Here is a 21,873-nt window from a genome sequence, read left to right as displayed (position 1 = left end):
ATGAGATCTCAGTTTTTTTTAACATTATGTTATGATACAAATCTCGCAAAAACATAAGAAATGATCTCAGAAATCCCAATACAATACACATGTATTAATTAAACGTTTGCAAATCGTCTGTGCAACAGCAAAAAGCAATGCAATTGATTTTTTTAATGACAATTTTTGATTTGACAAAATCTCGGCATATGATGTTATAATAGTCGATACATTTCTCTATCGGTATTATACACAATTATACAGTTACAATGGTAATACAGGGATTCGTACTCCAACGATTTTTGAGACTATTTTACTGCTATAGTGCCATCTATTGGATATTACTTAAATTTTAACGACGATCGCTTTTACATAGTTTTTAAATACTTGTGTAGTGCCATCTATTCGAAAATCTAGATATTTTGTTAAATTGCATTTACTGCGATATGCGCGGGCGGGACGTGAGACGGGGGTATTTTATCTACCAACCTCGCCATTTTCCGTCAAGCTCAACTCCATCAAGTTAGCTCCTGTCAGTCGTCGTGTTTGTGTGCAGTGTTGTGAAAAATTATTTGTACCGATGAATATCAATGGGAAATCGTGTTGATTACGACGCCAAGCTATGGCTCGATTATTGTGTTTGTGGCTTTAAAGCACCGCTCGATCAGTGATAATGGCCGAGTGATTGGTTAGTGCAGTGTTTTGTGTCGTATGCTGGGCTGTCGCAGCAACAGTGAGATCCTTTCTCTGGATAAATCGTCTGTACAGCGACGTGGGATCTTAGTTCGATAAGACGACGCACCATGTCGGCGAAAAATATCCCTGGAGACAAGGTAAATTAAACGCATCACTAGCGAACTTGCTAAACTTCTATCTACGAAAAGGTCATTTTTTTTAGGTTCTAACACCTTTCCTTTCTCTCGTTTGCTGCTGCCTAATTGGGGATAGAATGCGTTGTTTACAATTTACGTAGATTTTGATACCATGATCTTTATTGCTTTTACTTTGTTTCAGTCAGTAAATTGTTGTTATAAACAATTTCTCACATATCTATTTTCATATTCATATGTACATTTTTATGAGTTCAAAAATGTAACAGGTCAGTGTCGCCCTCAGAAACATGTGAAATAAGAAGGTACTTAAAATATTTTAACAAGGAAAACAAGGTATTTTATTCTTTTAGAAAAAATTCGACTTTGTGACAAAAAATCATTTAAAATATTTCAGCCACATAGATCAATCGATGTAAATTTGTGTTACTGTAAAAATGTTAAGAAAGGATAACTAAGAAATAATTTTAAAACTGAATAAAATACTTTTTTATTCATTGTTGAATCACATTCACTCACACAAAAATCAACTGTATTTCTGAAATTGTTTTATAATGTTGTCGAGTTGCAATTCTTTGGCCAAAGAAACCTTATGCTGTATTTGAATCTATGGTGAAAGTAATTTATATAGTATCATAGGAAAATAAGACCTGACATAAACATCCAGTAACCAGGCCATAAAATGTTCCAAAAATATTTTATATTTAGATTCTAACTTAAAGTTTCTACAATTTATATCTCTTTCGACCCAAGGCATATAGCATTAATAGGCATTGTAAAGTAATTGACAAAAAAAAAGATATTTGTAAAAAATTACTTTAATACACTTTTAAGGTCCATACTCATTGCATATTAACATTGAGCAAGTATTATGTAAATGGCCAGGTCGAGCATTCTATCCGGAATCTGTCTATCCACTTTTTGTATGTGCTGCCACATGGATAGCCACTTTATTATAAAAATATCCATAGACATCAAACCTATAGAAACAGAACTTGTAAATTCTTGTTAGGGCTAATACTAGTACTTGCATAGTTATGTCTACCCGCAATATAAGTTTAATATAAAATAGTGTTATACCTTTTTACTGTGGATTAAAAAGTAATTTAGGTTTGCTGTTCAGACTGCTGTTGTTTTCCTCAATAATGTATTTTATAAAACCCTTTCTAAATTCATAATAGCTATTCATGTAAAATAAGATTGCTTGACCTTCAATTGATCTTTGAAAGTTTTAAAAGAACCAGTAAATTTTTTGTCAATCTATTTATTGGAAAAAATCCAGTCCAAACACTTTATCATCTAATCTTAAAGAATTCTTATTTTAAATAACTCTGTCTATATATAGTGAACAAAGGATAACATTTGTGTTTGAGTTGTATGCATAGAAAACTTTTATATATGTTATAAATGCGAATGTTTGGATGGATGGATCGATGTTTGTTTGAAGGTATATAGAATGGCTGAACGGATTCGGTGAAAGAACACATAGGCTACTAATTATGTTTTCTCATAACACAGCGCGGACGGAGTCGCGGTCGACAGCTAGTCTAGCTATATCACTGCTATATATTTATCATGTAAAAATATATCATTACAATTCATTGTGATTAGTTGCTAATTTAACGACGTTACATTTTAATGATTTAAATCGCCTTCCTGTTACGAAATATTAGATGATTGCTATATTAAAAAGTATGAAGAAATATGTAGACTCAGTACAGGGATTAATATTTTAATATGATTGACGTCATTGTTGATATGATCTTAGTAAGAGGGTATTAAGTCGTGTAAGAAATGGATTAAGCCTTTATAATTAACAAAAACTTCAAGAGAGAACTACTAGCTACTAGTACAGTTGCAGGCAGAGGAGAGGATACATATGAAGGGAAAAAATCCTCTTTCGGAGGGAGGGACTCACGTCCCTCCCTCCGTTGATTAAAGGTAGGCAACGCATCTGCAATTGCAGATGTCTATGGGCAGCGATCGTTTCGCTATTCGGCGAATTCAGGTGGCTGCTTGCATGCTTGCCATTTTATAGTAAATGTATAAAAAAAAATACGTTCTCGGCTTGTGCTTAGTTGTGAGACTATGCCTATTATGTTGGCCAGGTGGAGAAAAGCAACCGAAGCACTTTATGTCTCGGTAAAACTTAAAATTGCATTGCGCACAGAGAATTTACGATCCTGCATAAAGTTTGTATGGCACCGTATTGGAATCTATTATTTTTAAATAATAAATGCCGATCTGCAATTTAAATAGCTAATACTGTTACCGTGGGTTTCTGAAACCAAAATCACTGTATAAAACATTTCGTCATCCCCGTCATTATCTTTGACAAAACAGAGATAACAATATGTTTTAAACGGATTTATTGTTTCAGAAACCCACAGTTATTTTTTATTTATAGAACGATTATTGTCGGAAATCAATTATTATGTCTGTGGTGTGTAGGCAAAATGTACACTTCCAAGAATCGATGAGCCGATGTGGATCCATGATCAATACAAAAGATCTTATACCATTGTTCATTTAAACACTGATCCATTGTTACGGTTCTCATAAACACGCTGTTCCTGTCAGGACATACCTCTTCAGATAAATCCGGTGGCCATCATCAACAAATTCGATTCTTATGATCTATTCGATAATTAGTTTAGTCACTTTGTATAAAACTGAGTACAAAATATTCGATTGCTATCTAAACAACATGAAGTAAAACAACGTAAGATTGCTATTTCGGTCAAAATGATCGGGTAATTTTGAAAGATGTACTTTACGCATAATTTTAAAATTAGTTTTATAGTTGCAGACTTCAAGAACATACCCACGCATGTGTATGCTTGATTACTGCATAGAGTAGAATTTAAATCGATTTACTAGAAAGAATCTCTTAAATTCAGCCAATTTTTTTATATCGGTTCTGGAAATCTAAAACTGATGCAAGGAGACGTGTGTTTACTTTATTTCTAAAGCGGGAAATGTGACCTATTTAAAGAAAAATCAACATTTACTCGCGCAGATGTATAAAAGTTATAAAATTGCGTGCATGATTTTTGTAAACTCCAATAAAAGCTATTGTGTAAATTTTGTTAAATTTAACTAGTGTTAGGAAGAAAATCCGACACTGTGCCGGTGTACTAGCACATAACTAGCCTTACTAAAATGTCGACGTTTATGTCCCCTCACTGATGTTTCTGACACTGGACTTTGTAATGAAAACGCACCATTCGCGCCAAAGGATTCTAATTAATAATGTCTAAAATTAGTTAGGTACAAAAAACTTTTAAAATTATCGAGATGTATTGCTTTTGTTTTCTTATTATAGTTCGTAGTCTTTACTGTTGGTCTGTTCAGTAAAGCCAGTTAAAGTGAAAGTCTGTATCGGGTATGATTATTTTAATCGTGCTTCGATACTCGTAAGTTTATAGAAAGGATAAGACAGTATATTTAGCATCAGTACCAGATGACTTTTAATATATTTCTTTTATAAAGGTTCTTATTAACATATGTTGAAATGGAATTAATTACCATCTAATTAACACGGATAGCTCGTATTTGTAAACATAGTAGCAGAAAAATAGTTATCTCTGGCAATATTTTTACGATGACGTAAAAACAACATACAGACCTTATGAATATTTATGAAATCATTTACGCATTTTATTGTCGTAATAAAGTCTGAGACGGTACGTCACAATGTAACGTCGCTTTGGAAAGTTGACTACAATTGTATATTGTAGTGTTTAACATATAAATAATAAAAACTAAATTTGGTCTTCTTGCAAATATGGCTAAAATCTTTTTTTATAATAGAAAGTCTATTCCACGGGACGCGTTATCATTTTGTCAGGATGAAAATTATGCAATATTTCAGACTATTGTCTATCTGTGTGTTTATTATAAAACGTCTAGTATTAAAAAGTAAGCTAAAATCACCCCTAAATGTAGTTCAATGGTTTGTAAAGTATGGTGAGAAGTGAAAATTATTGGGAAAGGCATGTTTTACTTTTTTTCGTTACGGTCAGCCGGCGTCGTAACAATGGCCTTTGTCCGCTCGATTGCCGTGCCCCGGACTATAGTTATTAGTGCTCGAAAGATGGCTCCTGCGTCGGATCATTTCGAGGAAGACGATAGGAAGCGGATAATTAAACGAGAGAGAACTAAAAAAAAACATTTAAAATATTCCCTCGTACACTGGATTTCTTTGCTTGTTTGATAATTTTTTTATTAGTTTTTTAATTTAGTGAAGTTTATACTCAATTTGTACTAAAATAAGCCATGAAGTAGATAAATCTTATTTATATAATAAATGCGAAAGTTTTGACGGACGGATGGATGGATGTTTGTTTAAAAGTATTGATAAAATTTGGCACAGATATACAATATAGTCTGGAAGATCATATAGGCTAATTATTAGATTTTTTTTAATCCCGGGCGGAAGTAGTCTCGGGTAACAGCTAGTTCATTATTACATCAATGCAATGCGAATTTACGCCATTTTTCATTACATAATTCTTCCTTTGTATGGCCAAAAAGTAAATTTTATAAACAAAATATTAACATTTTAATAAACATTACTCGAACATCATTTAATTGTAATAACGAGTTAAGTGGCGTCAGTAATAAAACGTTACCGTATTTGGTAGTAGCACCTTCAATACCGCAGTTTATTACAATGGTCTCAAATCTGAAGGCCTGTATACAGTGCACAATTCGGTCGCGTGTTACGGATTCAGTTTTCATTGCAAACTTTTGTCCTTTGCCCGCTCGTTTTATTTTTACCTTTTTGACTATAAAAACTAAGGACTAAGCAAGGAGTCAACGTTGTACTAAATTCGAGTCAAGATGACACTCAAAGATATGCATATCATACTTTGATATTTTTTACACACATCAAGTTTCGTTTTTGTTTGACGGATGAGCACGCTTTACAGGTCCTTCCTATTAAAAGTCACAGTTTTATATACTGGGTTGCGATTAATTTATTTAAATTCTTAATTAGGCCAAGGTGAATGCGGTGTTTGAGGATTTCGTTTGACCCTCAGATAATGTCTATTCTTTCGCAATGTCTGATAACAGTGACTTCCTGGTTAATTAACAATTAACTTCTCGATAGTATTTTCCGGAATTTTACTACTAAAGAACAATGCATGCTTGATCTTCTTTATTGAAAAAGCTTCAGCGTTTGTCGATTAATGTTAAACAGGATATGTTGCCCAATGCTTTGCCGTAGTTTCACGACTTGAAAGTACTGAACTCTGACTTATATTTTTGATTTCACCGAATATTATTAAGCTTGTTAAATAGTCTTTAAAGCTGTTACTAAATAATAACTAACAGTAATAAAAATCGTGACGTCAGAGCAAGATTTTATCTTGCTGTGTTAAGTCTATTATCTTTTACGTCTATTTTAAATCTTTTTGCACGTTAATTTAGTTTACCTCATTGAACAAAAAATTATGTACGTCGAGTCGTTTCAAACAGGCTTTAAAGGTAAAGCAAAAAAGGATTGTCTCATCCAGTAGGTTTAGATTAACTGCCGCAATAAGAGTAGTTAAGTGGTTACCTTGCGCGTAGATTTAGTTTGAAAATCTACGCTAAGGTCTTCCTCAGTGCTTATTTATCACTGTGTACGGCAATTAATGCGCTAATTAGTGTATTAAAATAAAAGTTTGCAATCGCGTACGCACTATTTCTCAATTCAGGTCAAAAGTTCGCGGTGTTTCCGAGCATTGTTGGTTAACGATCTACAGTTATGAAAACGAGATGAACCGATTTTGAACAATAGTCGATTAACTACGCTGACCATACCACACTTATAATTCTCGGACACACTTTGAACAATTTTTTTTGGTTTTCATAGTAGGAGTTCTGTAGAAATGAAAGCATTAAGGCATCTTCAAAATTTGAATTAAGGACTAGTTTTAATGAAATAGAAATCATAGTAACGAAAAACTTAACTTTTAGATCGACAATATTACGTCACGACTCAGCGACACGGTTCCAAACTCATTCTCTTATTACAAATTTTGTCGAAAATGTTCATACTTCCACACATTTCCGCCTTTTAGGTAACTTCAAAGTTCCGCTAGGGGTATTCATAAATTTCCTTAAATTAAGGTGTGTTCATGGCCAAGATTGTTCCACTTGGAATGGCAAAGTTTCTTGAACACGTTCAGTGTCGTCCTGTGAGTTTGATATGTGAAAATCGTGATGCAATTGAACTTGTTAAAGGTAATTAATTTATAGATGTCCTGCATTTTGAATTAAACATTATTCACTTATATTTGGCAGAAAAATATTACTTATTTAAGTAAAATATATTAAGAGTCGTGTGAGATTTTCGTTTGATAATCCTAAGTTATGCAGAATTTAGCATATAATAGATTGCAAATTTCAACATACCATCTGGGAAAAGGTATTGTTTCCCAGTCTTACGCTACTACGTTAATTTGACTATCGTATGAATTTAGAACAATTGTATAGTTTCAAATTATTCTATCAGTATTTCTACTATTTTACACTTTAATAATTTATTGCAAAATAATTCATTTTATGCTTACGGTAGTTCGTTAGTTAGTCGAAAGATTACTAGTAATTTCTCTTTACGATTGCAAATCTATACAACTTTACTTATAGTCTTGTAAGGTCTCTTAACTTTCATTTATCCATTCACCTTGTTCGCGTAAATTCGTTCCGTAGTTTCTTAATTCACCATAATATCTTGGTATTGTGTAATTCGAAAGGCACTTTTTATAATAAACTAGCTGTCCGTGGCAACTATCGCTTGGATAATTTCAAGAATACAAATTAATAATTATACTTCTTACTAATATTATGAATGCGAATGTTAAAAGGATATTTGGCTAAGGCTAAGGCTGGAATTCCACAACGGTGCGATTCTCGCGCAACTTCTTGCCTCGCACAGCCGCGTTGTGGAACGGTCTGTCCTCGGTGGTATTTCCAAACCAATACGACTTAGGGTCCTTCAAGAAGCGAGCATATCACCACCTCAAGGGCCGGCAACGCATCTGCGGTTCCTCTGGTATTGCTGGTGTCCATGGGCGTCGTTGAACACTTCGGTGTTCCCGCTGCTCGTTTGCCCCCATCTGTTATAAAAAAAAAACAAATATTTGTTTGAAAATATCTCCAGAACGGTGCATGGATCTCGCTACTAATGAAGTTTTTTTTTATTCGCCGCGGTTAGAGGTGCGGGTGACAACTAGTGATTAATATTTGAATCTTATATTCCTTTCTAACAGTGCAGTTACTGATAACTGGTTACTTCAGGTGGCCTTTGGTTTAACAAGTAAAGGTCACCTGAAATAACTGAAATAGTGAAGTGACCTCGTCGAGTTAGAAGGTTGCAGACGCCTTACGTTTCTATAATGAACAGAGGAGGGATACTGAAAAAGGATATTTCCCCTGCCTCTATATCCCTTTCTCCGCCCAATCTACTTTACTTCCAATTTTCGTATCCGTTTAGTATTTTTAGAATTCATTAATTGTATATAATTTTTTTCCGTTATTTTTTTGATGTTTAATGTTTTTATTTGCTTTTATTTGTTTGCGGTACTTAAGTTTATGAGAACTGTTACTTGTTAAAAGTACCGTTTGTTTTATCTTAGTGCAGCACTCTCGGGAGATGGCTTAGTTCGTTGTGTAATGTCTCCCGAGGGATCTTAAAACTTAGGGTTTCAACGTTATTTACTTCGTTAGGTTTTTATTTGTATTTTCCTTTTTACGTTCAACTATTGCTGTCGAAATGTGCTATGTCTAAATATTGTAATTTATGTTTATTTTTATAACCTTTTATTATTATTAGTAACTTTTATGTATTATTGGGAAGAAAATTCAGAAACGAGCTAGTGTATTGACTCAACAATGGCCTTACTAAAATGTCGACGTTTATGTCCCCTCACTATTCATTCCGACACTGGACTTTGTAACGAAAGCACGTCATTTGCGCCAAAGGATTGTAACTAATAATGTCTAAAAGATATGTAGAAAATATCTGATTAAAAATATATTTAGATCAAGCGTTCAGTGTCCATTATGCGTTCAGATTTATTCAATTGTTTTTATTTTTATAGGCATCTGTTGTGTTAGGCTGGTAATAATTTAGGATGTTTGAAAAAAAAACATTTTTAGGTTCGCGGCAAATGGCGCTGTTGTGTCGTGCGGATGACAAATCTGTTTGAAAGCGCTCTTTCGTTACCCAGTTTTCCAATAACCCTCCCGTTGTAACCATCGTCTAATACGTTTTAGCCCCGCTTCTTCTTTTGTCCTGGGTAATGGATTGTTTTCCATTTAGTAGTGGAACGCTTTTCACGCGTAATGTTTTACACAAATATTATGATACATTAGACTGAACAAAAATAACTTCAATTGTAACCGTACTCTTTGCATGCTGCAGATTGTGACGTATAAACTTCATCTTCCCCTTACATCAAATTTTTCATAACATGGGAAAGGAGGTTGAGAAAACTAATTACGGGAAGGAGTAATGTCCACTTTCTGTCAATTCATAGTAGGCAAAAAATGTGCTTAATTATATTTTCAGATGTCTATGGGTAGCGGTGAAGTCGCTACGTTAGAGAAACGTCTCTTGTGATTTAAAAAAAAATACTGATTGCCGAAATACTTCGAATCAAACATCTCACTTCACCACTTGCAACTTGCTCTCTTATTTTTTTTATGATCACATTTATTTGCATTTATTTTCAAAGTAATTTTGTTTATATATTTCATATTGTAGGCTCAGGGCATGTAAATCTTTACTAAATGAATCGCTGTCCCGTCATGATTTATAGCCAGAGTCGCCGCCGTTAAGTAATACCCAGGATTTCGATATTAAACTCTCTAACGCTTTTATTGTTATATTTCCATTTTATGTAACTTTAACACTTTAAACGTCACTCTGGTGACCAGATCCCTGTCCGCATTTAAGGGCCGCGTAGGACATCTGTAACCTCATGATTTTTTTTATAATATAGCGGAACCCAACTTCTGATTGAACCCTAAACTATATATATAACTAGATATATTTGAACATTCGACATTACTTACTATTTCCAGCAAAAAGTTTTTCACTGATTTTTTTCTATTTCTAATATGGCGTTTAACGTGTTAAAAAATAGTTTTCAAAATTGAAATTTTGTTTTATCTTTAAAACGTGTAGTGAATTCAACAGAATCCATTTGAAATGGTTTCTCTGCATGTTATTTGTTTACGCTGGCAACTATAAGGATATTGCAATTCCTTGTATCGTCCTCCATATTTGAAACCTCGTCTTACATGTTTGACATAGTGATACAAAGCATAAAATATACTTTTAGAACATATAAAATTGTTACTTAATGTATAATCACATTAGTGCCTGAAAATCTTATATATTAAATTCTCGTGTCATTATGTTAGTTACTCCTCCAGAAGGACTCCATCGATTTTTATGAAATTTTTTATGCATATTTAGAAGTCTGAGAATCGGCTACTATTTATTTTTTAATCCAATTTCTAAAATTAATAATTTTAAAAATCATTAAGGTCAAAAGATCCCCTAAACTTGGTCATTAAAACAGTGATCGTTTAATTCATAATTTTAAAAATCTATTCATAAGTACGTTACGTCATAGTTTGCGCCCACTATGGTGATCCTATGACCTCTGTATTACTCTGCTATTAAGTTGTTAGTCACGATTATGATTACATAAGTGCTTAACTAATTGTATTAATTATCATGATACGGTTGCATCATACTGCACCTTAATTAGCACTATGAATACTGAAAGTGAAATTAAAAAAAATATTTAATATTAATTTTTAATTTAAAGGTCGTAATAAAATTACTTCCTATCTTATAATTAGTGTTTAATGTTACTTTAATTATTGACTAGATGACATAATTTTTTAATTTAATTACTAAGGCGAGGTGTTTATCCGTCACGCTTTGGTCGACCCGTACCAAAGTTCATTCCCCTTCTCTTGTTACTATTGAGAGCTATAGTTCCATGACCACTGGTTACAATGAAATCAGATACGGGATGGCCATTTAAAACGCGATGTTTGACGCGCGAGGGTCCGTGGGCGATGATACAATGCTATGCAAACTTTATGGCGGCTCGCATTATTGGGCAGGTTGCGCACAACTTTGGGTAACTATTTTTTGATAATGTTGACTAGATTATCTCGATTGCGCATGAGCATTAGTAGGAGCACGTAGACGGTGTAAATCATATGTCAGTGCTATCCGAAACTTTAACAAGAGCAGACTGAAACCAAGCTAGTTTTCGGGGAAGCTTCCAGCTTATCCTACACTAGCAGCAAGACCTATAGAGATGCAGGGAATTATGGACATTTTTCTATACCTTCAGTGAACCCATGTGGCATCCTCCTGAAAAAAAAACATATGATTGAACCACAAGCCGCTATAAAGTTTGAATCGGTCAATACAGTGGGTAGTTGAGCTGACTCATGCACCTAGTCATTGTACCTCACATTGCAACATTGAATGCATTTGTAATGAGTCTTCAAGATGATATTGATGTTTACTTTGATACGGCTTTTAAAAGAATTTTAAAATGTAAATTCAAATATCAAAACTCTTTTTTTAAATTACGCATTTACGACCATGGAGACTATGGATATTTGGCACGTTCGCGGCACACTAACGAATGCGTCATATTCGTGCAATTACGCAAACACAAACACTATTAGTGTCCAGTTCCTGAAAAGAAAGAAAAGAAAAATTAAATCTAATATGCACGTTAGCAAACGAAAATACATTATCAACATCTTCGAGCTTTTAGTAACGGATCGATTTACATCGTAAAATTAATAAATATATTGAAATCTAATTCCACCGATAGAGGTTATTCTCGGTCGATTTTCGGTCGTACGTCTAATTTTCTCGACTAGACGGGGAGATGCTCTTTGCTACCGTATTAAACTGTTTGCCTTCACCGTCTCGGGGGATGAATGTACCCTGCGGGTGGGTCGGGAGTACCCCTCCTGCCGTTTCAGCGATATTACGTAAAAATATAAACAATAGTTTCGTTTATTTTTTATAATGAACGAATACGAATTTTTATAGATGAAAGATAAACATTCGATTAGCCTGTATAGATAATAGTAATGGTGTTTAATGTATGTATTTAATTTCACTTACAGCTTCCTGCGTAGGTATATCAGAAGTTTTTTTTTTATATCGTATTATTTATATCTCATTAAATAACTATAAGAGTTCACATCTAAATCACTCAACAAATACCAAAAATATATTCTCGAACTATTACTACAATAACCAAATGGATGAAATGCTAAACTTTATCTCTACCGACTGTTTTTTTTTTGTAAAATGTTAACGTAGGTTTCCAAACCTGAAATAATTTTTAGACAAACTTATTTCTTTGTATTAACACTAATTTCGTAATTAACTAATTATAGGCGTGATTTTGCCCATAACACCGGTCGCGTGGAATAAAAAAAACTTAATTAGTAGCCTATGTGTTCTTCCATAGTATGCCTACATATCTATTGCAAATTTCAAGGATATCCGTTTGGCTATTCTAAAGATATGTAATAACAAATTTAATGCATCCATCCATCTAAACTTTCGCTTTTATTATGTATTATTCACATTTAACTGCTTCTTCTATTTTTTTTATAAGTTTGAACTTATTCAGGCCAAAAATTTTGAATTGTTGATGAAATTTCATATGTGATTTTGGAATAAACTCGTTCACCTATATCGGTACTGTAAGAGCATATGACAGTCTGGTACTTCATATGATATATGAACTGTTAGTTTATGAATCTCGAATGTTACTCCGTTACCGTCAAAGCAGGTTTCGCGAAAGCTGTCCGACAAGTTTTAATTCTGCACTTGTAGCTCTCGTCGAGCCACTGTTGTTACGTTCTCATGTTTCTAACAAGAAGGATAGTTTTTCATGTATTCAATTTACTGTATATACCCAAAATAGATCTTAGGTATGAGGCATAAGTTATAACAATGACTAAAGCGTCTTTTTATTACAATGAAAAGACTATATCATATTATTTGGTTTTTAAATGGAAATTTCACTTTACAATGCAATATTTCTAAGCTTATTTAACTTTTATTTTTATTTTTAGACAATATTAGTTACAATAATATGGCGCGAATGGCCCGCTTTCATTACATGTCATAAATGTTGATATTTTAATAAGACTAGTGTTGCGCCGATATACCGGCACGGTGTCGGATTTTCTTCCTAACAATATTGCATATTAAAGTATAAAATATACATGTTTTTAATATGTACAATATTACCGGACAACCTGTGGATCGTAATTTCCGATCTTACTATGAAGTAATAAGCCTAGTTTGACTTATGTATGCTTCTTATAATGTAACATGAATGATAATTGTAGGTATATCTACTGTATTACTAATTTAGACCTCTTTGTTTTTATTTTATAATCATGTTGTAATCTATATTTTAACGTTAAATGGATTATCTGATACGAATCTCCTGTTATAACGACTCGTACCGCCTGAGCCCCTAATGCTATTCAAAAGGGTATTACCGTTTCAGTAATAATCAATACGCGTTTGTGTCTGGGGTGTTAGCTGGATTAGAGGGTAACACATTTGACAGGTCGTTAATAAGAACATTGCACCCTTGTTGATTTTACACCCACCCCATGTTCTATTGCATGTGTAATTTTTAGTTTCCTCATACAATATGTGAGTGTTAAAAGATTTTTATATTGTCGTATTATCTTTTATAGCTGTGATATCTAAATTGTTATGTCACTGAAGTTTAGCTATTTAAAATATTATTTCTGACTAATATTATAAATGCAAACGTTTAGATGGATGGATCTTTATTTGAAGGTATCTCCTGAATGGGTGGACGGATCTTGATGAAATTTGTAACACATATGGAACATTCCACAACCGTACGGTTTCCGCGAAACTTCCTGCGTCGCACAGCAGCGTTGTGGAATGGTCTGTCTTCGGCGGTATTTCCAAAACGCTACGACTTAGGGTCCTTCAAGAAGCGAGCTTATCACTATCTCAAAGACCGGCAACGCATCTGCGGTTCCTCTGGTATTGCTGATGTCCATGGGCGTCGTTGAACAACTCGGTGTTCCCGCTGCTCGTTTGCCCCCTTCTGTCATAAAAAAATATATAAATTCCAATGATTAGATGAATGAATGGATAGATGGATGTTTGAAGGTATCTCCGAAACGGCTGAACGGATCTCGCTTTAATTTGGTATAGATATAGAACGTAGTCTAGAAGAATACATAGTCTACTAATTATGTTTTTTTTTGTAATTCCGCCGGGAAACGTCTTGTTTAATCATAAATGTGTTTTCTTCTGTTCTGTCAAATGACTAATGTGTGCGTTATTTGTTTCAGGTAATTCTTGCTATTACTTGGTAAATTGACAAGCAAAAGGTTAGCAATGTATGGACATTTTATGCGGAAAGATTATTCATAGTATTGAAATTTTATGTTACATGGCTTCAAAGGCAGAGAAAGACCGCTAACGAATGGCAACAATTTGACCATAACAAAGTTATGTCTTTACCCTTCGTATTTTTCCTTTCTAATCTTTTCACATCGCCTACGGTGGTTTTGTAAAGCGGGTGCGCATTTCTTTGCGGCTATAACAGGATTTCTTTATCTTAGATTATTGGTGAACCCTTACCCGCCTTATCAGATCCGCCTCCCCTGGCCGTTTGTAAACACAATATCGGTTGCCAGATTATCACGATCGCCACTTTGCTGTTGCGCCTTTTACTTTTTTTTAGTTGTTCCGGGCTTACTGGCTTGTATTTTAATGTTATTTTTGAGATTTTTCCTCCAAAAGTTAATTGATTCCTGCTGTAGAGCTTGGTTTTCTTGAGCAGTATTGAAATCTGAGACATAAGAATAGGGGGATTTTTTTTAGGAAATGAAGGAAGGTTCGGTTTTATGATCGAAAATCAAAAAACCTAAATTAATGATTTAATAATATATGTGTGTTATGATGATAAGTAAACATAGAAATGGTAGAGTCACATTAATTTCCAACGTTTAAAATCAAACACTCCAACAAAACAAGTGAAACCCAATCTGTGATCATATAAAATCATGTGTCAAATAGAATGTGATAGTAGAAATCTGGTAGACCGAGGGGATACCTTGGTTAATTGGCATCGGCCCTCACAGGGTACGCGTTAGTCCGACACAATGAGTCATCGGAATGTATGGGGTCGAATGTGCCATATTACCCACGCAGACCGTCACTCGCGGTGGAACGTTACTAAACGAAGTCGCGCGTAACCGACCTCCTAATTTGATACATTTATTAACATTTTTGAAGGATGTATTTAATTGAAATTGAAGAAAATTTTTATTTTATGAAATACATAATGGACATCCTTTCCAATGATTTTAATTTTGTACTATAAATAAATTAGTTTGCTTTTGTGCCTTCAGGATGTAGCTTTTTAATGTTAAAGAATTATTATTGCTTAGTATTGAACAATTAGATGTAATAATTATTATATCAGACATTTTAATTCGCTAAGATTTTTTCTGTAGTTTTATATTTTCTGATTGTTTCTTATTTAAAAAAGTATCAAGTCTTGTTATTATGTTTATGAATGTGTTCTAATCACAAAAAAAATTCCCAAAGGAAATGCATTGTTCGAAAACTATTCTGATATGTTTTTATGCTTTACTTTAGAGAAAGCGGGTCGTTAAGATCCTAACGCCCGTATCAAGTCTTATAAAGCGATATTCCAATAATCCGTAGTAATAGTTGTGGGGTGATCGCCCTTCAATATGTGCAAGAAGGGTGAATTGTTGACGACTAGGGGGAATTATTTGCTACCCTTAAGAGTTATCTGTCGCGTGCTTCGATGTTTTTTTTTAATTGGATTGTGCAACTTTAATACTGTAGCTTGTTTCTTACTTTATATGAGTGGTTTCAGACTTTTTTTAATTTAATTTTATATAAGTACTACAAATATGAAAATTTTGTGTTTTAGGTAACATAACTTTTTAGTACAACTTAGCTATTTTTATTTTTATGTAAAATACATATTGTTCATACAAGTTTTTTAAACTAGATGTATGTGATGGCTTCAACTGACGAAAGAATGAATTGTATATCATACAACTTTAATCCTTCAGTCGTTCAGTGCACAGACTATTTACCTGCCAGAGACATTATCACGATCAGCGACAACTGCCCGCCGGCAACTTTACTAGCGACCTTAACGTTATCCAGACGACAGCTCTAAATCAGCGTTTACACTGACGCATATAAGTCCACGTTCGCACGAGTGCTTTTATGTCGCATTACGCGTACAAATAATCCAACTAAATTTAGTTGGTCAGTCAACCCTTTTTCAAAGTGTTTACGTTGTTAGCTTTTGTTTCTTGTAAACTTTTTTTAAAGTTTGTATTTCCGAAATGTAATTACTATTATTAATTCGATGCTATTACTACATGAGAGGATTAAGAAACGTATTATTTAAAATTGAAAATATTATAGTTAGCATTAACAGCAGCTTCAGTTTAGCTTTTAGTTACAATACAAAAACAATTCTACATTTTATGTACTTCAAGATATTATAAATCAATGAATAACCCAACGGATTTAATATGTCAAAAGTGTGACAATTTAAAACACACTTCAGTGACTTGAGGGTTTAATTTTGAAAATTAATCGCCGGCCTTAATTAGGTGACCTGCAGAGGCGAGGCACCTTCGGCCCGGTAAATAGAATTAACTGAGACCCGCACTGTCAGAACCCCGCGACAAACTTTAATTAAACTTGACGCAACTTGTCGCCGGAAATTCGTCGGGAAATATTTACAAGAGCCCGCTCTCGAAAGTATCTCAGCTAACAGTATAAAAGAATTTAATATAAATTTCCATATCTCCGTTGGAGTAGATGTAAAAAAAATATAAATTGTTAGTAATATATTTCTAAAATAGGGTTATACTGAAATCCATAATGATAGTAGACCTCACAAAAAATAAAAAAAAAAAAATTGTCGGTTTTACGTACGTCTAAAATTAAAAAAAAATTGGAGTGTGTAATGTTTTCAAGCATTAAACGTTTAAAATCTGACAAATGAATGCACAAAGCGTGTTCAAAAATAAACTGTAAAGATACATGTTGACATTAATCAAGGATAAGATCATTAACTCATCGCACCAATTTAGCTGAAGGTGACCCGCTGTACGTCGGAAAGGTGAATTTTTGTACCAATACAGTATACATACGTTACGATTGATAACAGATTGGATCAACGAGAACTTTGTGTTAACAATCTTACTAATATTATAAATGCGAATGTTCGGATGGATGTTTATTTGCCAGAGCCAGGCTGCGTAGATCTTGCTAAGATTTAGCATAGATGTAGAACGTAGTTTGGAAGAACACATAGGCTACTAAATTTTATTAATCCCGCGCGGACGGAATCGCGGGCGATAGCTAGAATATAATTATTTACCTACTAAGAACATATCATATATTTTTTTAAATGTTGGTCATTATTAACAATCATTTCTTCATCTTTCTGAACAATCTATTCTTGTGATATTAAAATGAACAGAAGGCGTGCATACGCATGAATAGATGAAAGAACACTTACCTAACTGTAATCCACGACTTTTTATCACCAAGTAACAATACTAGATTTGTCTGCAACTAATGCATAACAAGGTTAGTTACCGTTGATTTCTGAGACCAAAATCTTTGACGAAACAGAGATAAGAATATGTTTTATATGGAGATCTTGGACTCGGAGATCAGCTCGCATGTCAACTGACGCATTCATTACTAACTGAAATGCTTCGAATGTCTGGAACAGAATTATGAATATCTATGAATCATGCACAATTAAAGTGACGAAAAGATATACAAAAGACAGCGGATGCAATTCACTTTCATGACTCATTAGGATGGTAACAACTGATTGAATTAAAGGTCATCATATAAACATTGACAAAAAGCATCAAGACTATTAGTCATGACTATTGGACATCAAAAGCCTAAACGCCAAACATATCTCAACTAATCATACGATGACTAAATATGCTAAGGATCAAAACATTGCATTGTTGGCATATAATCTCTACTGTTTAAAAACATTGATTATTTTTTGACGATGAGGTCACATTTTCATGTATTCAAAGGCACAGAAAGGATTTTTGATTACAAACTTATAAATAAATTACAATATAAGAATTAAATTCCAAAGACTTAACAAGCAACCCTCTTAAAAATCAGTTACAACAATCTTACTTCTTACCAATATTATAAATGCGAAAGTTTAGATGTATGGATGTTCGTTGTATCTCCGGAACAGCTGAAGGGGTTTGATAAAACACACGTAGAACATAGTCTGGAAGAACACATAGACTACTTAATATGTTTTTTTTAATTCCGCGCGGACTATATTAATGTTATTATAGATTAATACTCAATTATTCTCTCATCTTCATATAGCCAAGTAACATTGTCTTTATAAGAATAAAATTAATTAAACCGTAACCTATACGATTTATAAAAAAATATACATCTGTTGAACACTTAAGCCATTTAAGGACCATTCGGGGAATTAAGGACGATTAAACAAGTTTTTAGTGAGGTCTAAAATTACATTAGCGTGATGTTTCCCGGGCGTGTCGTATTTTTGTAAGCCCTGAATAAACCTTCCAATACGTTAAGATTACTAAAGCCTGATTTACCGAGGCCGGTGTTAATACTTACCATCTATAAATATTCTGTTTGTAACGTAATATATTTGACTTTTACGGTTCCGTGAAAATTAATTATTGAAATGTTTGTTTTGTCAACGGTACATTTTCGATTACTTTTCCTGGAAACTGATATCTGTCCAAATAAAATAATTATGTGATAATAATTTATTTATAAAAAATACTGTACATTTTTTTTCAATTTACAATATTTAGGGTTCCGTACCTCATAGGAAAAAAACGGAACCCTTATGGGATCACTTTGTTGTCCGTCCGTCTGACTGTCAAGACCCTTTTTCTAAAAACGCATGAAGGAATTTATTTCATTTATTTTACCGCACTAAAGTCAATTATTACAACATGTTTCAGCAATTGCAATTGGTTTTGTCAAATTATAAATTCGCTTTTATACAACTAAAGAACATGTTACCTTTAAACACGCTCAGTGCTATCGACTCGATGGCGCAGTGAACACACTTTAAATACGTTAAAATCCTAGTGGCATTGAAGGTGTTAAAGTTTTCTTTAAATCTGAATAAGAATTCAACAGTTTATTTTATACTTGAACGGTTGTGAGTAATAAAATACCTTTGAGATAATTCCTTAGCTATTAAAAGATAGAGAGAAAGTCATGTCCCTTGACTCAGCGTATTTAGAAACATTGCCTCTAAGACGTGATCTATCGAGAGTTTGGGTCTCGCATGTGGCTTGCACGATAAAATATCTAGGGGTGTCTATTTTAAGAGGTTTTTTTTTTATAAAGGGAACATGTGTTGATTACATTAAACGGGGCATGATATGTGCGGTTTGTGACGGTGTCGACTTGTCGTATGCATGCCTAATATTTTATATTGTAAATGTAATTAAATAATATTGGATCCATGCTAAGGAATAAGTAAAAACAAGTCTTTATCGATATATGTTAGCCATTTTTAATTTATTTAAGTCGTTTACTAAAAAGTATTTTATTCGGGTCTTATTTCTATAAAGTAAGTTTGAATTATACTATTGAGGATATTCCAAATAATTTAAATATCATTACTCTGTGTAATTGAGTAGAATAAAAAGGAAAAATACGTTTTAAAAAATCTATTACGTCCGACAAGATAGGGACGGTACCGTCGCCGGCAAGCGTTTGTTAGCGGATACCTCTCAAATAATGGTTCAGATTAAATCGAACTGCCTTTGTGTACTAGAATCTTTGATAGCTCCAGCCTTTTTATTTTCCATGGTATTCTAGATTGTTCCAGAAGACGCATAAACTTTTATATACTATTAGTAGGATAGCTTGTAATTTGAACTGTACATTAAAATGACTACATGTAAAAAACACGCAAGAAAGCTTTTCAATGGTTGTTGCTAATTCTACCACTATTTTAAATTATTTTATACAACAATCTTACCCTAAGTATATTATTAAGGAAATCTGATATGGTTTTCGAGGATAGATAAATTAAGTAACATCAATTAAATAAAACTTAAAAACTTCCATTTGTCAATTTAAAAGATATGAAACAACACATGCTTGGTCGTTACCACAACTGACAGGGAGAGAAAGTTGCCCGTCTGTCAACGCCGGCTTTACTCTACGTTATATGGATACTCGATGATAGGAATTTTATTTTTGTTACCACGATGTTCTTAGTTCACTTAGGGTGTGGGGAGACTGAGGAAAGGTCAATGAGCTTTAAAAAATTGTTTTTCTAAACATCAGCGTTTTGCGTCAATTTGATACAAGAATATTTTGCGTTTTCTTTATTTATTTTTAAATCTAATAGTTTTATAATATGCTTTCATGTTTAACGTAATTGAAATTTCAAATACACTCGCCTCCCCAAAAAGAAAGCTCCTTTCTCAAACCTTACCCACCGTCTGTGCGATAACAAATCTGTAGATTTTTCGATTTACGCTAAAGTTTGCCGTTAAACACATAAAATTTTATTAAGAATTCAGATGAGAGTAGTTTTAGATTGAGCTCCCAAATATAACAAGAGTTAAATAAATCGATTTAGAATTTGATCCAGAGACATTATCTGCACTCGAAAATAAACTTTTAAAACTATATCATATCTAATCTGCAAAGATTTGTAGCAAAAATCACACAACTTATCTCCTAGTAATTTACTTGGTATATTAACTATAGAAGGAACATCGAAAGGAAGTAACGGCCAAATAAATCTAGTTTCTTCTAAACAATTCGGTAAAAGAGGTCGTGACGGCGAAGCGTGAAACCGATTCAGTATCCTTGAATTGTTTCGGTAGATTCAACAAGAAGGCGTGCGTTGCGACATCGGTACCAACCTTGGTACGTTACGATCACGAGATTTGAGCTTTCCCTTATAGTAAGCAAAATCTGATCTTACTTGAGATAGTCGTATGCACACGATCAGTACACGACTTTGCCTACCGAGTTTACTCTCATACCAAAAAGTGCTTTGAAATATTATCGTGCCAACTAGACTTTTATTTTTTATTATAGCTATTGTGTGGTGAAATACATTAATATGTGACTTTTTACTGACTATCTCATTCAGTTACGATTGTTCCTTATCTAGCTTTCACTTGTAGTCTTTAATATCCATCGTTACAAGTACAACGAATAATTTTTTTTTGCTCCATTTATTTTTGGCGGTGCCATCAAAGTATCATGAGATTTTAATAAATTTGATCGAGTCCCGATTCAAAATTATCTCATGTCATTCGCAAAAGGAATTCTAACGATAATATCTGGAGTGCAATAAGGAAACAAAGGTTCCCATATAACTGGTCCGTACCGATAAGAATAGACGAATACGCTGACTAATAGTTTCGGAGCCGGAGCACTGTTAGGGTTGTCAGATTTATTGTAGAGTTGAACGCGTGGAAAGTTAATTGCTACGGTTTGTGCGACCCTTCTTTTCGTGATTGTCTTTTGTTTCTATTTCTAGCGTCGAGAGATAGTTATTTTGAAGCAAAAGAGTAATTGTTGTTAAATTTAGTTTTTATTTTTGGGTTCCCTTAGTAATAAATATGTAATTTAATGCTACTTTATATATTTTATACATTTGTTGATTTCAATACTCATAGTATTTATTATTGATCCAACAAGTATTAATGATGATGAGCTTTAATGATGTCATGGGAATGTTTGTGAAAGTGCCACCAACGATTTCGTGTTGTCAAAAACAAAATGACCGTTTCCATCAATATTCTTCTTCTTCTTCTTCTTCTTCTTCTTCTTCTTCTTCTTCTTCTTCTTCTTCTTCTTCTTCTTCTTCTTCTTCTTCTTCTTCTTCTTCTTCTTCTTCTTCTTCTTCTTCTTCTTCTTCTTCTT

At 33.4% G+C, this 21,873-nt stretch overlaps 1 protein-coding gene across 2 annotated transcripts in view; it reads left to right on the top strand.

Annotated features, from left to right (window-relative positions):
* The first annotated feature begins 447 nt into the window (after window positions 1–447).
* Window positions 448–21,873, top strand: part of UBL3 (ubiquitin like 3) — a 112,534-nt gene continuing 91,108 nt past the window's right edge. The window contains exon 1 of one of the 2 annotated variants that reach the window (XM_013316264.1): window positions 448–812. In XM_013316264.1, the coding sequence (XP_013171718.1) occupies window positions 783–812 (30 nt within the window). In that variant the 5' untranslated portion in view covers window positions 448–782. The remainder of the gene's footprint in view (window positions 813–21,873) is intronic. The other variant, XM_013316263.1, reaches the window with a different exon arrangement.

Source organism: Papilio xuthus, unplaced genomic scaffold (assembly GCF_000836235.2).
Source record: "Papilio xuthus unplaced genomic scaffold, Pxut_1.1 DF826949.1, whole genome shotgun sequence".
Taxonomy (NCBI): Eukaryota; Metazoa; Arthropoda; class Insecta; order Lepidoptera; family Papilionidae; genus Papilio; species Papilio xuthus.
This window is presented reverse-complemented; position numbering and strand designations above follow the sequence as displayed.